This window comes from Bombina bombina, chromosome 1, assembly GCF_027579735.1.
Source record: "Bombina bombina isolate aBomBom1 chromosome 1, aBomBom1.pri, whole genome shotgun sequence".
Classification (NCBI taxonomy): domain Eukaryota; kingdom Metazoa; phylum Chordata; class Amphibia; order Anura; family Bombinatoridae; genus Bombina; species Bombina bombina.
Window position 1 is genome coordinate 442325050 of NC_069499.1, and position 14539 is coordinate 442339588.

The window sequence follows — 14539 nt, forward strand, 5'->3', positions numbered from 1 at the left end:
CATATTCTGCTATGTGAAGAATATTGTAATGTGAAATATTTATATTTTCATGTTGGGTTAGCACGCATGAGAATATGCAATCGGGATTGTGCGCAAGAAGGGTGACTTTTTCCCCACTTCTTTGCTCCATTGACTTCTATAGGGGAATATGTTATCATATTCTAACTTCAGCTTTTTGCTTTTGGCGAATCAGCGCACAAGCGAACGAAGTTTACTTTTAACTTGTAATGCAAGCGCAACCCAACACAGGCAAAAAGCTTACCTCTAGCTGAGTTAACGCTCGAGCGGCAGTGTTAAATAACGCTCCACTTATCTTCACTTATCCACTAAAATGCTTTTCAATTGTAAATAATCCTCATGTTGGTTGTATATATCCTAGTGACATTATGTATCCATATTTATCTTAATGCACAGGTGACATTATCTATACTAATTCATGGGCTGACAGACTTTTAAAGGTGAATTAGAAAAGGTTTGCAATTTAGAGTCCATTGAATATCTCTATTGTTATTTCTACTTTCTGCATAAAGTTGTGTTTATATTGAAAAGCTGCCCATACCTCTACAGTTACAAAATCAGTTAGGGTAGTGAAATGTAACCTTATTGTCTATCTGACACCCTTGACTGATTTTTCCAGCTCACGTTATAACCAATATGACCTTAACTTTAGGTAAAAATATATAATGTAGATTATGTTCATTATTTTAAGACTACAAGTAACATAAACATCTAAAGGGTGTTAGTGTGCTCAATATTTACAATATTTTCTTACTTAAAAAAAAACTTTTACAGATAAATTCTTCAATGAACACAGACTTATTGAATTATCCCCTCTATAAGGATCTCATCAGTTTTTATTAGCTCTTCGAGTATGATCAATTCCTATGCTTTTCCTTGGAGCCCATTCACTAAAGAATGAAGAAATTAGTAATCTTTAGTGAATGGACTCCATAGCATAGAATATGAATTTGTGAGATTTAAAGGGACAGTCAACTCCAAAATGTTTACTATTTAAAAAGATATATAATCCCCTTATTACTCATTCCCCAGTTTTGCAGAGCCAGCATGGTTATATTCATATACTTTTTACCTCTGTGATTACCTTGTATCTAAGCCTCTTCTGACAGCCCCCTTATCACATGGCTATTAATTTATTATCTACTAGTCCTAAAGCCCGTGTACACGGGCCAATTTTTTTAAGTACCGAGGTTCCAACTCTTGCTCCCTCTCTCTCCCCCCTCTCTTTTACGCTCTCTCTCCCCCCTTTTTGCTCTCTTTCCCCTATTTTGCTCTCTCTCCTCCTCTTTTGCTCTCTCTCTCCCCTATTTTGCTCTCTCTCCCCCTCTTTTGCTCTCTCTCTCCCCCTCTTTTGCTCTCTCTCCCCCTCTTTTGTGTTCTCACCCCCTCTTTTGCGCTCTCTCCCCCTCTCTTTTGCACTCTCTCTCCCTTCGATTTTGCGCTCTTTCCCCTCTCTTTTGCTCTCTCTCCCCCTCTTTTGCTCTCTCTCTCCCCCCTCTTTTGCGCACTCTTTTGCACTCTCTCCCCTTTCTATTTTGTGCTCTTTCCCCTCTTTTGCACTCTCTCCCCCCTCTTTTGCGCTCTCTCCCCCCTCTTTTGCGCTCTCCCCCCCTCTCTTTTGCGCTCTCTCCCTCTCTCTTTTGCTCTCTCTCTCCCCCCTCTTTTGCGCTCTCTCCCCCCTCTTTTGCGCTCTCTCCCCCCTCATTTGCTCTCTCTCCCCCCTCTTTTGCGCTCCCTCCCCCTCTTTTGCACTCTCTCCCCCCTCTTTTGCGCTCTCCCCCCTCTCGTTTGCGCTCTCTCCCCCTCTCTTTTGCTCTCCCTCCCCTCTTTTGCACTCTCACCCCCCCTCTTTTGCACTCTCCCCCCCTCTCTTTTGTGCTTTCCCCTCATCTCTTTAGCGCTCTCTCCCCCCTCTCTACTGCACATGACAGCTTCGGACAAACACACTTGGCCTTTTATTATATAGGATTGGCTTGCATTTTAGCCAATTAGTGCTGGTTCATGCACAACTCAACTAGAGAGAGCACAATGTTATCTATATGGTCCACATGTATGAGCAGTCTCTTGTTGTGAAGAGCTAATAAAAAAGCATGTGATAAGAGGCTGTCTGTAGTGGCTTAGAAACAGGCAGATATTTAAATGTTATAAAGTATATTAATATAACAATGGTGGTTGTGCAAAGCTGGGAAATGTATAGTAAATGTGTTATCTTTCTTTTTAAACAATAACAATTTTTGTGTAGACTATCCCTTTAAGGCTGGATATGAAATATTCTCTACTAGTTTCACCAAGACTGGAATAGTTTACCCATCATTTCCAATACCTATGGTATTCTATTTACCCACTGAACTTCAGCAAACAGTTTTCATCAAACAAATCTGGATTTGGAGATATTGGAGAAACTGAATAGATTATTCCAGTTGTAGGGAATCATCTAGGGCTAGTTTTTAAATTGAGTACTCAAGATGGTTGTAATCTTCCCTGTTTTAAAAATTCAAGGGACATTAAAGAGAGTTTTTCCTATAAAACCATAATATATTTCATTTCAGAGTTAATGGTTATACAGTTTATAGCTTGGAGTCATAAGAAAGATACATTCAAAAATTAATGAGATCACAACCAATAAGTCATAACAGGCGTTTGATTAAAAAGGGTTGTGGCTGCCCCTTCTGTGGCTTATGAGGCATTAAGCAGCTTTAATTGTGTTTGTACAGAGTCTGGTTGTTTGTGTATTGACAATTTCATACTCTGGTATTTCCTTTCCTACTTTTGAACTCCTGGTTTTTGACTGTGGCTTTCCTTAGCTGTTGTGTTTTCTTGTGATTTTTGTTACAGACTCTGGTCTGTATCTGACAAAGCTTTTGTTTGCTAATTTGGTATTATATTTGTTTGAGCTGGTTTTGTCCCAGTCTGTTTGACTGTTTCCTTTGCCTACTAAACCCCGTAAGGACTGGGCATTTCAGACAAAAACTTCCCCAAAAGACCAGATCATTTTTAGCATTTTTGCCATCACTACATTTAAACAGAAATAGAGCCTTTTTTATATTTACCTATAAAAACTATATATTTTTTTTAGTAGACAACCCAAAGTATTGTTATAGGCCCATTTTAGTATATTTCATGCCACTATTTCACCGCCAAATGCAATCAAATAAACAAAATTGTAAACTTTTCACAAACTTTAAGTTTCTCACTGAAATTATTTACAAACAGATTGTGCAATTATAGCACAAATGGTTGTAAAAGCTTCTCTGGGATCCCCTTTGTTTAGAAATAGTAGAAATATAATGCTTTGGCATTGGTTTTTGGTAATTAGAAGGCTGCTATAGTTGCAGCAGCGCACTTGTATTATGCCCAGCAGTGAGTGGGTTAATTAGATAGATTGTGGGGTTAATTTTAGCATTAGTGTATAGATTACCCTACCACCTGACACAACCCACCCCCTGATCCCTCCCTGACCCCTCTCAAACAGCTTTCTTCCCTCCCCAGCCCCCAATGGTTACCCCCATCTTAAGTACTGTCAGAAAGTCTGCCAGTATGAAAATAAAATGCTTTTTTTTTATTTATTTATTTTTATATATATATATATATATATATATATATATATAATTTTTCTACAGTGTAGCATCCCCCTTACCCCCCAACCTCCCTGATCCCCCCAAACAGCTCTCTAACCCTCCACCCTCTACCTATTAGCTGCCATCTTAGGTACTGGCAGCTGTCTGTCTTTTATTCTTTTTAAACCCCATTTTTTTCTGTAGTGTAGCTGCCCCCCCTCATTACCCTCCCCCTCCCAGATCAATTTCCCACAACGGATCCCACATGGGATCCTCCTCTCCCTCATTCCCCCTCCCCCCCCTCACTGCAACTGCAGCTCCATTTTTTTTATTTGTAGTGTTGTGTAGTGGTCCCACCCGCTTCCGCCCTCCTCCCGCCCCCCTCCAGCAATGGGCCACCCACCCGCTTCCCTTCTTACCCTCCCACCATAGATCTGCATCATCACTGCCCAATGCAGAAAGTGCCACAGAGTGGCATCGGTACCTCTGCCCGTCTATTTCTGCACTGCCCCACTCGTCGGGCATGTAGAAATAGCGCAATCTCACTAGTTTTAGCAAGATTGCGGCAGACATAGGCCCAGGGCTTACAGGGTACGGTGCTGGTCATTAAGGGGTTAGGGTTACTGCAATTAAAGGGATATGAAACAGAAAATGTTTCTTTTGTGATTCAGACAGAACATAAAATTAAAAAAAAACCTTTCCAATTTACCTTTATCAAATTTGTTTCATTTCCATGTTATTGTTTGTTGAAGAGATACCTAGGGAAATGTCCTTAGCACTACATGGCAGGCAATAGTTCTGCTATCTAGGGGTCCATTTATCAAGGTACAGTGGACAGGGGCAGACAGATGTTCCCCTGTCCGCCGCAGCTAGCCTATGGCGGACTGAATTAAGCATTGGATAAGAATGCAAATTTGCGCTCTTGTGCAACACCGCCCCCTGCCCGTGCCCAGCCAAACACAGCAGGCAAGAGCTGTCAATCTCCTCGGTCGGACGAGACCGGGTAGATTGAAATTCTCCACCTAAGAGGTGGAGAGGTGGCTAGAAAGCAGCGGTCTGACCGTTGCTTGATAAATTGTGGATGCAGGTTCTCTTGTGAGAACCTGCAGTGAAGGAAGGAGAAGGCAGACGAAGCCTTTGATAAATCTGCCCTATAGTCCTCTTGCAAATGGATAACATTGTAGCAAAGCTGCTGCAATATAGTGATCCATACCCATGCATGCTCCTGAGCTTCTTTCAACAAAAGATACCAAGAGAACAAAGAACATTTGATAATAGAACTAAATTATAACGTTGTATAAAATTTAAATGCTGTATCTGAATTATGAAATTAATATTTTGGGTTTTGTGTCACTTTAAGGCTGCTTATTGCTTCCTAGGTCTCCTAAAAGGCACAGTACGCTTTGATCCAGTAGGCACAGCAAAAACCCTTTTTCACCAAACCCCTATTATGCCACAATGAAACCAATGACTATGGTGTTAGCCCAGTGGTGGAATTGGTGTTAGGTTCGCTACTGCTGATCTAGGATGTGTTAAGATCCATTTTGTCATTTCAACAACAGATTTCATCACATAACTATAGTAAGTATAAATTGCTTACCATATCTATTGTTTCATATATATTTGTTGCAGCTGCCCGGCCAGAAGCAAATGCTTCTAAACATGGAGAGGCCTGTCCTAGATTCATTGCAGCAACTAAAACTCCAAAAAACACCTGCAAGTTGCAAACATAATATCCAGTTATATTAAACATAATTAGATGTATCTCATTTATATTTAATACTGTCATAATATTAGGTTTTTAGTCTTTTAAAAAACATGCTTAAAAAAGATTATTCAAGGGACATAATGGAGCAATAACAAAATGCTCTAATGTGCTAAGAGGTTAAACACTTACGCCTAGATTTAGAGTTCTGCGTTATCCGTCCAAACCAGCGTTAGGGGGTCCTAACACTGGTTTTGGCCGCCCGCTGGTATTTAGAGTCAGTCAGGAAAGGGTCTAACGCTCACTTTCCAGCCGCGACTTTTCCATACCGCAGATCCCCTTACGTCAATTGCGTATCCTAACTTTTCAATGGGATCTTTCTAATGCTGGTATTTAGAGTCTTGGCTGAAGTGAGCGTTAGAACTCTAACGACAAGACTCCAGCCGCAGAAAAAAGTCAGGAGTTAAGAGCTTTATGGGCTAACGACGGTTTATAAAGCTCCTAACTACTTTGCTCTAAAGTACACTAACACTCATAAACTACCTATGTACCCTTAAACCGAGGTCCCCCCACATCGCCGCCACTCTAATAAAAAATTTTAACCCCTAATCTGCCGACCGCACACCGCCGCAACCTACATTATCCCTATGTACCCCTAATCTGCTGCCCCTAACATTGCCGACACTTACATAATAATTATTAACCCCTAATCTGCCCCCCCCAACGTCGCCGCTACCTAACTACACTTATTAACCCCTAATCTGCCAACCGGACCTCGCCACCACTATAATACATGTATTAACCCCTAAACCGCCTCACTCCCGCCTCAAAAACCCTATAATAAATAGTATTAACCCCTAATCTGCCCTCCCTAACATCGCCGCCACATAACTTCAAGTATTAACCCCTAATCTGCCGACCGGACCTCGCCACTACTCTAATAAATGTATTAACCCCTAAAGCTAAGTCTAACCGTAACACTAACACCCCCTAAGTTAAATATAATTTTTATCTAACAAAATAAATTAACTCTTATTAAATAAATTAATCCTATTTAAAACTAAATACTTACCTGTAAAATAAACCCTAATATAGCTACAATATAACGAATAATTATATTGTAGCTATTTTAGGATTTATATTTATTTTACAGGAAACTTTGTATTTATTTTAACTCGGTACAATAGCTATTAAATAGTTAATAACTATTTAATAGCTACCTAGTTAAAATAACTACAAAATTACCTGTAAAATAAATCCTAACCTAATTTACAATTAAACCTAACACTACACTATCAATAAATTAATTAACTAAACTATCTACAATTATCTACAATTAAATCAACTAAACTAAATTACAAAAACAAACACTAAATTACAAAAAATAAAAAAAGATTACAAGAATTTTGAACGAATTACACCTACTCTAAGCCCCCTAAAAAAATAACAAAGCCCCCCAAAATAAAAAAATGCCCTACCCTATTCTAAAATAAAAATTTAACAGCTCTTTTACCTTACCAGCCCTTAAAAGGGCCTTTTGCGGGGCATGCCCCAAAGAAAACAGCTCTTTTGCATTTAAATAAACATACAATACCCCCCCCACACATTACAACCCACCACCCACATACCCCTAATCTAACCCAAACACCCCTTAAAAAACCTAACACTAAGCCCCTGAAGATCTCCCTACCTTATTTTCACCACCCTGGGTATCACCGATCCGTCCAGAAGAGGGTCAGAAGTCTTCATCCTATCCGGCAAGAAGAGGTCCAGAAGAGGGTCCGAAGTCTTCATCCTATCCGTCAAGAAGAGGACATCCAAACCGGTAGACATGTTCATCCAGGTGGCGTCTTCTATCTTCATCCATCCGGCGCGGAGCGGGACCATCTTGAAGCAGCCGACGCGGATCCATCCTCTTCCGGCAACTCCCGACGAATGAAGGTTCCTTTAAGTGACGTCATCCAAGATGGCGTCCCTCGAATTCCGATTGGCTGATAGGATTCTATCAGCCAATCGGAATTAAGGTAGGAAAAATCTGATTGGCTGATTGAATCAGCCAATCAGATTCAAGTTTAATCAGATTGGCTGATCCAATCAGCCAATCAGATTGAGCTCAAATACTATTGGCTGTTCCGATCAATTGTGTTAGTGTTAGGGTTAGACTTAGCTTTAGAGGTTAATACATTTATTAGAGTAGCGGGTGGTCCAGTCGGCAGATTAGGGGTTAATACTTGAAGTTAGGTGGCGGCGATGTTATAGAGGGCAGAATAGGGGTTAATACTATTTATTATAGGGTTCTTAAGGCGGGAGTGAGGCGGTTTAGGGGTTAATACATTCATTATAGTGGCGGCGAGCTCCACTCGGCAGATTAGGGGTTAAAAAGTGTAGGTAGGTAGCGGCGATGCTGGGGGGGGGCAGATTAGGGGGTAATAAATATAATATAGGGGTCGGCGATGTTAGGGACAACAGATTAGGGGTACATAGCTATAATATAGGTTGCGGCGGTGTACGGAGGGGCAGATTAGGAGTTAATAATATAATGCAGGGGGCAGCGATAGCGGGGGCGGCAGATTAGGGGTTAATAAGTATAAGGTTAGGGGTGTTTAGACTCGGGGTTCATGTTAGGGTGTTAGGTGCAGACTTAGGAAATGTTTCCCCATAGGAAACAAAGGGGCTGCGTTAGGAGCTGAACGCTGCTTTTTTGCAAGTGTTAGGTTTTTTTTAAGCTCAAACTGCCCCATTATTTCCTATGGGGGAATCGTGCACGAGCACGTTTTTGAAGCTGGCCGCGTCTGTAAGCAACGCTGGTATTGAGAGTTGAAGTGGCGGTAAATATGCCTGTACGCTCCCTTTTTGGAGCCTAACGCAAAAAAACAGCGTTGTTTAAAAGGTGCGGGGGGAAAAAAAACGTAGCTAACGCACCCCTTCTAACGCAAAACTCTAAATCTAGGTGTATGTTAAAGTCAGCTCCAAAGCAGCAATGCACTAATGGCCAGGAGCAGAACCCAGTGCAGAAAGTGGCAGATAAAGACTGGCTGTACTATGGATGTCCCAGCCAAAGGAATTGTTAGTTTTTTTTTCATTGCCCTTTCCCTATAGTTACACAGCTTAATCATTTAGCCTTCAAATCTTGCCAGATCTACCCTGTGTTTCATGTCTACTGAAACTTTATGAAACTATTTCTAGGTGGTAAATCACCATAGAACAAGCTACTGTGCTGTTTTTCGTTCCTAGTAGAGCTCTTCTATCTATGAATGTATTTGTATTATAACCCTGGGAAAGTGTCCCTAAGGATGATGGGGAACCAGGCGTTGACTCCTTGCCTTAGAGGAATATGGCTGCACCTTACTGATGAAGCCCAAAGAAGGCAGATACGATCATCTGGGGTTGCCTTGTTCTGAGAGGAATTGCCTGGTATTTTGGGTCTGGGTTGACCTTGCTGGGCAGGATCAGACTGATATACTCCAAGAAAGTTCTCCTCAGTGAAAAGCACAATTGGGCTAAAAGAGGCTGCTCCTCAGTGGTGACTCGCAATAGAACAAGCCACTGAGCTGTTTGTTCCTAGTAGAAGACTTCTATTTCTGTATGTGTTTTAAAAGTTTATGTTCAGCTTTTCATATTTTAGCAAGGAAATTGATTTTCAATTCAAGAAAGTTCTAAGTATAATCAAAGTTTTATTGATGTTATAATTATTTTTGATTGAATAGAATCTACAAATTAAATTCCTATTCTTATGTTTGAGTTATACTAGTCTCATACTGTGAGTAAGTGGACTGGATAAACAACTGCTGGGTTATCATTAGCAATATACTTTAAAGGGATTTTCTAAGAGAATGCCCACTTTATTTTCAGAATTTTTTCTCTTTTATTAACCACTGCATCATAGTGTGGAATACATTTTACTGATGGCTTATTCCAATTTCTTTTTATTTGTATTTGTATTTCTTTCATTTAATTCAGTAATCTTATATCTCCATGCTAAAAGCTACTACATGCTATGCTTTTTCCACATTTAGCTCAAGATAATAATTTTCTTGAGAATACGTACTTTGGCCCCTATTTATCAAGGTCTGGTGGACCTGATCCGACAGTGTGGATCAGGTCCGCCAGACCTCGCTGAATACGGCTAGCAATACGCTCGCCGTATTCAGCATTGCACCAGCAGCTCACAAGAGCTGCTGGTGCAACGCCGCCCCCTGCAGACTCGCGGCCAATGGGCCGCCAGCAGGGGGCTGTCAATCAACCCGATCGTACTCGATCGGGTTGATTTCCGGCGATGTCTGTCCACCTGCTCACTGCCTGCTCACTGCGGACTTTGTGACCGCTGCTTCATAACTGCTGTTTCTGGCGAGCCTGCAGGCTCGTCAGAAACATGGGGCATCAAGCTCCATACGGAGCTTGATAAATATGCCCCTTAGTCTATTGAAATCGTCATAATGGGAAATGGTGTAACCATTTTGGAAGGTGCTCACTCTGTGCATGCAGAAACCAAGACATGCAGACTCAGATAAATGTAAAAAAACAACATTTTTTTTAAATTTTATTGCATTCATTTAAAAATTATAAAGAAGCAGCCACTTTAACAAAATAATTACAAAGAAATGCAACAACTAAAAAAGTTGTCTCATCCATGCAGTTAAAAATATTTACTATATACTCTTAAAGAGACACTAAACCCACATTTTTTTTTTTCATGATTCAGATAGAGCATGCAATTTTAAGTAACTTTACTCCTATTATAATTTATCTTCGTTCTCTTGCTATCTTTATTTAAAAAGCAGGAATATAAAGCAAACACTATCCAGGGTGCTGAACCTAAAATGGGCTGACTTATAAGCTTCACATTCTTACGTTTTAAATATATAAAGAAAAATGTATTGTAGGAATAAATTAGAAAGTTGCTTAAAATTGCATGCTCTATCTGAATCATGACTTACAAAAATTGGGTTTAGTATCCCTTTAAGGCTTTTCTTCAGAGGGGAATTGCTTCAAACATACACCATAGACTAATTTTAAGTTGATTTCCCTATCAATTTGTAAACTTTACTTTTGTTCTTGGCCAATCCTGACCCCACAAAAAAATTAAAAAATAATAATATATGTGTTGTGCTGCTGCTGGCTTGTACAGGGAGTGCAGAATTATTAGGCAAATGAGTATTTTGACCACATCATCCTCTTTATGCATGTTGTCTTACTCCAAGCTGTATAGGCTCGAAAGCCTACTACCAATTAAGCATATTAGGTGATGTGCATCTCTGTAATGAGAAGGGGTGTGGTCTAATGACATCAACACCCTATATCAGGTGTGCATAATTATTAGGCAACTTCCTTTCCTTTGGCAAAATGGGTCAAAAGAAGGACTTGACAGGCTCAGAAAAGTCAAAAATAGTGAGATATCTTGCAGAGGGATGCAGCACTCTTTAAATTGCAAAGCTTCTGAAGCGTGATCATCGAACAATCAAGTGTTTCATTCAAAATAGTCAACAGGGTCGCAAGAAGCGTGTGGAAAAACCAAGGCGCAAAATAACTGCCCATGAACTGAGAAAAGTCAAGCGTGCAGCTGCCAAGATGCCACTTGCCACCAGTGTGGCCATATTTCAGAGCTGCAACATCACTGGAGTGCCCAAAAGCACAAGGTGTGCAATACTCAGAGACATGGCCAAGGTAAGAAAGGCTGAAAGACGACCACCACTGAACAAGTCACACAAGCTGAAACGTCAAGACTGGGCCAAGAAATATCTCAAGGATGATTTTTCTAAGGTTTTATGGACTGATGAAATGAGAGTGAGTCTTGATGGGCCAGATGGATGGGCCCGTGGCTGGATTGGTAAAGGGCAGAGAGCTCCAGTCCGACTCAGACGCCAGCAAGGTGGAGGTGGAGTACTGGTTTGGGCTGGTATCATCAAAGATGAGCTTGTGGAGCCTTTTCGGGTTGAGGATGGAGTCAAGCTCAACTCCCAGTCCTACTGCCAGTTTCTGGAAGACACCTTCTTCAAGCAGTGGTACAGGAAGAAGTCTGCATCCTTCAAGAAAAACATGATTTTCATGCAGGACAATGCTCCATCACACGCGTCCAAGTACTCCACAGCGTGGCTGGCAAGAAAGGGTATAAAAGAAGAAAATCTAATGACATGGCCTCCTTGTTCACCTGATCTGAACCCCATTGAGAACCTGTGGTCCATCATCAAATGTGAGATTTACAAGGAGGGAAAACAGTACACCTCTGTGAACAGTGTCTGGGAGGCTGTGGTTGCTGCTGCACGCAATGTTGATGATGAACAGATCAAAACACTGACAGAATCCATGGATGGCAGGCTTTTGAGTGTCCTTGCAAAGAAAGGTGGCTATATTGGTCACTGATTTGTTTTTGTTTTGTTTTTGAATGTCAGAAATGTATATTTGTGAATGTTGAGATGTTATATTGGTTTCACTGGTAAAAATAAATAATTGAAATGGGTATATATTTGTTTTTTGTTAAGTTGCCTAATAATTATGCACAGTAATAGTCACCTGCACACACAGATATCCCCCTAAAATAGCTATAACTAAAAACAAACTAAAAACTACTTCCAAAACTATTCAGCTTTGATATTAATGAGTTTTTTGGGTTAATTGAGAACATGGTTGTTGTTCAATAATAAAATTAATCCTCTAAAATACAACTTGCCTAATAATTCTGCACTCCCTGTATCAGTAATACTAGATTCTACTTGAAATTGAAGCTGTTGTCCAGCTGTGTTGCACTGAAGGAAATACCAATGAATATTTTATTGTTAACAAACAACTTCCAAATAATCCCATGTGAGAATATCAGAGAAGCCTAAAGAAATGTATTTTTTGTGACGTATGGTGTATCAGAAACAAGTTTTTGTCTGTGCACATGTATGTAGAAATCTGTTAGGACCTGTAATTTTTTATAAAGTCTACTTCTGACTTTTCCTCATTCATGATGAAAGAATACATCTAGAAATTGTATCCCATTTGCTCTATTCCACTGTGAATTTTACATAAAAATCATTGCTATTAACAAACATTACAAAATCATGAAGTGAGTCTATAGAACCATACATTATAATGAGAATACCATCAATGCATCCTTTAAAATGTAGTTATATTATGTACAGATGCATTATTATTATTAATATTATTATGTTATTTGTAGAGTGCCAACAAATTCTGCAGCACTTTAAACATAGGTCTAATATGCAAGGTAGCATGTATAGGAGACTAATGGGAAGAGGACCCTGCCAAGATTTGCACTATTGTAAATCAGCTTTCATAAAGGTGATCTACAAAACAGTTGTGCTCATAGGCTTACATGCTAAGGGGGTTCAAGAGGAACAAAAGGAGGGGAGTAACTGAGGTAAGAAAACGTTAGAGTATATTATATGTATCCCTGATCAGTAGAGTCTTTAAGGATCACTTGAAAGTTTTAAAACTAGGAATGATAGGGGCCAATTTGAGGAGTTCACAAGAGAGGAGAGAAGGAGGTCATTAGCAGGGTGAATGTAACGGGAGGGAGAGTATCTGGAGATGAGGGGGCCTATCTATCAAGCTCCGAATGGTGGTGCAATGCTGAATATGGCGAGCCTATTGTAGGTCTGGCGGACCTGATCCGCACTGTCGGATCAGGTCCGCCAGACTTTCTTAAATAGGGGCCGAGGGCTTAAATATAGGGGGGAGCAGTGTTATTGAGGGATTTGAATGTCAGAGTCAGTATTTTGGGTTTTATTCTGGAGGTTAGAGGCAGCGAGTGAAGGGATTGGCAGAGATGTGCAGCAGATGAGGAGTGATATATAAGCAAGATCAGTCCGGCAGAGGCATTCATTATGGATTGTAATGGAGATAGACTGCAGTTAGGAACGCCTGAGAGGATGTAGTTGCATTAGTCAAGGCCAAAATGATGACAGAGTGGATTACAATTTTAGGACTAGATTACGGAGCACTATCGTTTGCGTGCAAGTGATATTGGGTTTACTTGTGAGTTTGCGCACAAGTTAAATTCTGCTCCTATTACAAGTTGAAAGTAAATGTGAATACGTGAGCGCAATCACAATTTACCGTAGAATGATTACTGCTACTTCAGAGCTCTGATTAGCTGTTATGCAGTGTCTCAATACACATCAAAAATAAATTTAAAGGGTCAGTTACACTCACAATAACACTATCTAATAAAAATTATTAAATCTAAATATGTATATATATATATGTGTGTGTGTGTTTTAAGTATTTACATACATAGATATACACATATAAACACATAAAAACATATGCATACATAAATATTAGTGCATTGTAGCCATTTGCAGCAAAGTAGCTGAAAACATGAAAAATCAGATTTATGCAATATTCATTTTAAATAAGGTGTTATTCTGTGTATTTCCAATGTTCTACACATAGCAGAATATGTTCTATGTATTTATAAATAGATATTCCTATATATATATACATATATATCTATACCTATATATAATCTTGTGTGTGTATATATATATATATATATATATATATATATATATATATATACAGTAATAAATATATATTTGTGCAAAAAACCATCAGATATAAATTTAAAAATCTCTTTAAGAATAAATAGAACATATTCTGCTATGTGCAGAATGCTGGATTATGAAATATGCAACATTATCTTCTGATGTTGCTCTTTTAAATAACTGAGATCATGTTTGCATGACTTGTGGGTTGTTTTTTTGTTCAATTTTTTTGGCTCCATTGAGGTCTATGGGGAATGCGATTTTGCGTTTACAACGTCTGATAGTTTATTTATTACCATGACTTTACAAACTTTAACTCATAATACGAGGGCAAATCCCTGAGCGGAAAAATATACGTTGATCGGTTTTAACGCTTGAACGTGAGCACAAGCTACTGCCCCAATCATAGTCAAGCCCTTAGTTGTGTCTTGTGAGGAAATGGTGAATTTTTGGAGATAATTTTAAGGTGGAAAGGGCAGGAAAGAAAGAGCTTAGTCAAGTGTTTCTTTGTGGGGCCTGGACGTTTGTGAACAGTTGAGGGGTTTAAGACTGGTAGTATGTTGAGAGATGGTTTTATTTCTGATGGAATTGATTTTGTTGTTGACATGGCTGGCAAAACATTGAGCTGAGAGAGAAGTGGTAATAGGAGGTACGGGTGGGCGGAGAAGAATATTAAAATTAGCAAACAGACGTTTTGGGTCTGAAGAGAGAGTAGAGATAAGAGTAGAGAAATAATCCTGCTTAGAGAGATTAAGGGCAGAATAATA

General features: G+C 39.6%; 1 protein-coding gene across 1 annotated transcript in view; it reads right to left on the reverse strand.

Annotated features, from left to right (window-relative positions):
• The window catches only part of LOC128638201 (bile salt export pump-like), a 192392-nt gene that overhangs the window by 140064 nt on the left and 37789 nt on the right, over positions 1-14539 (reverse strand). Inside the window, exon 10 of the mRNA XM_053690063.1 lies at positions 5176-5289. Coding sequence (XP_053546038.1) covers positions 5176-5289 — 114 coding nt within the window. The remainder of the gene's footprint in view (positions 1-5175; positions 5290-14539) is intronic.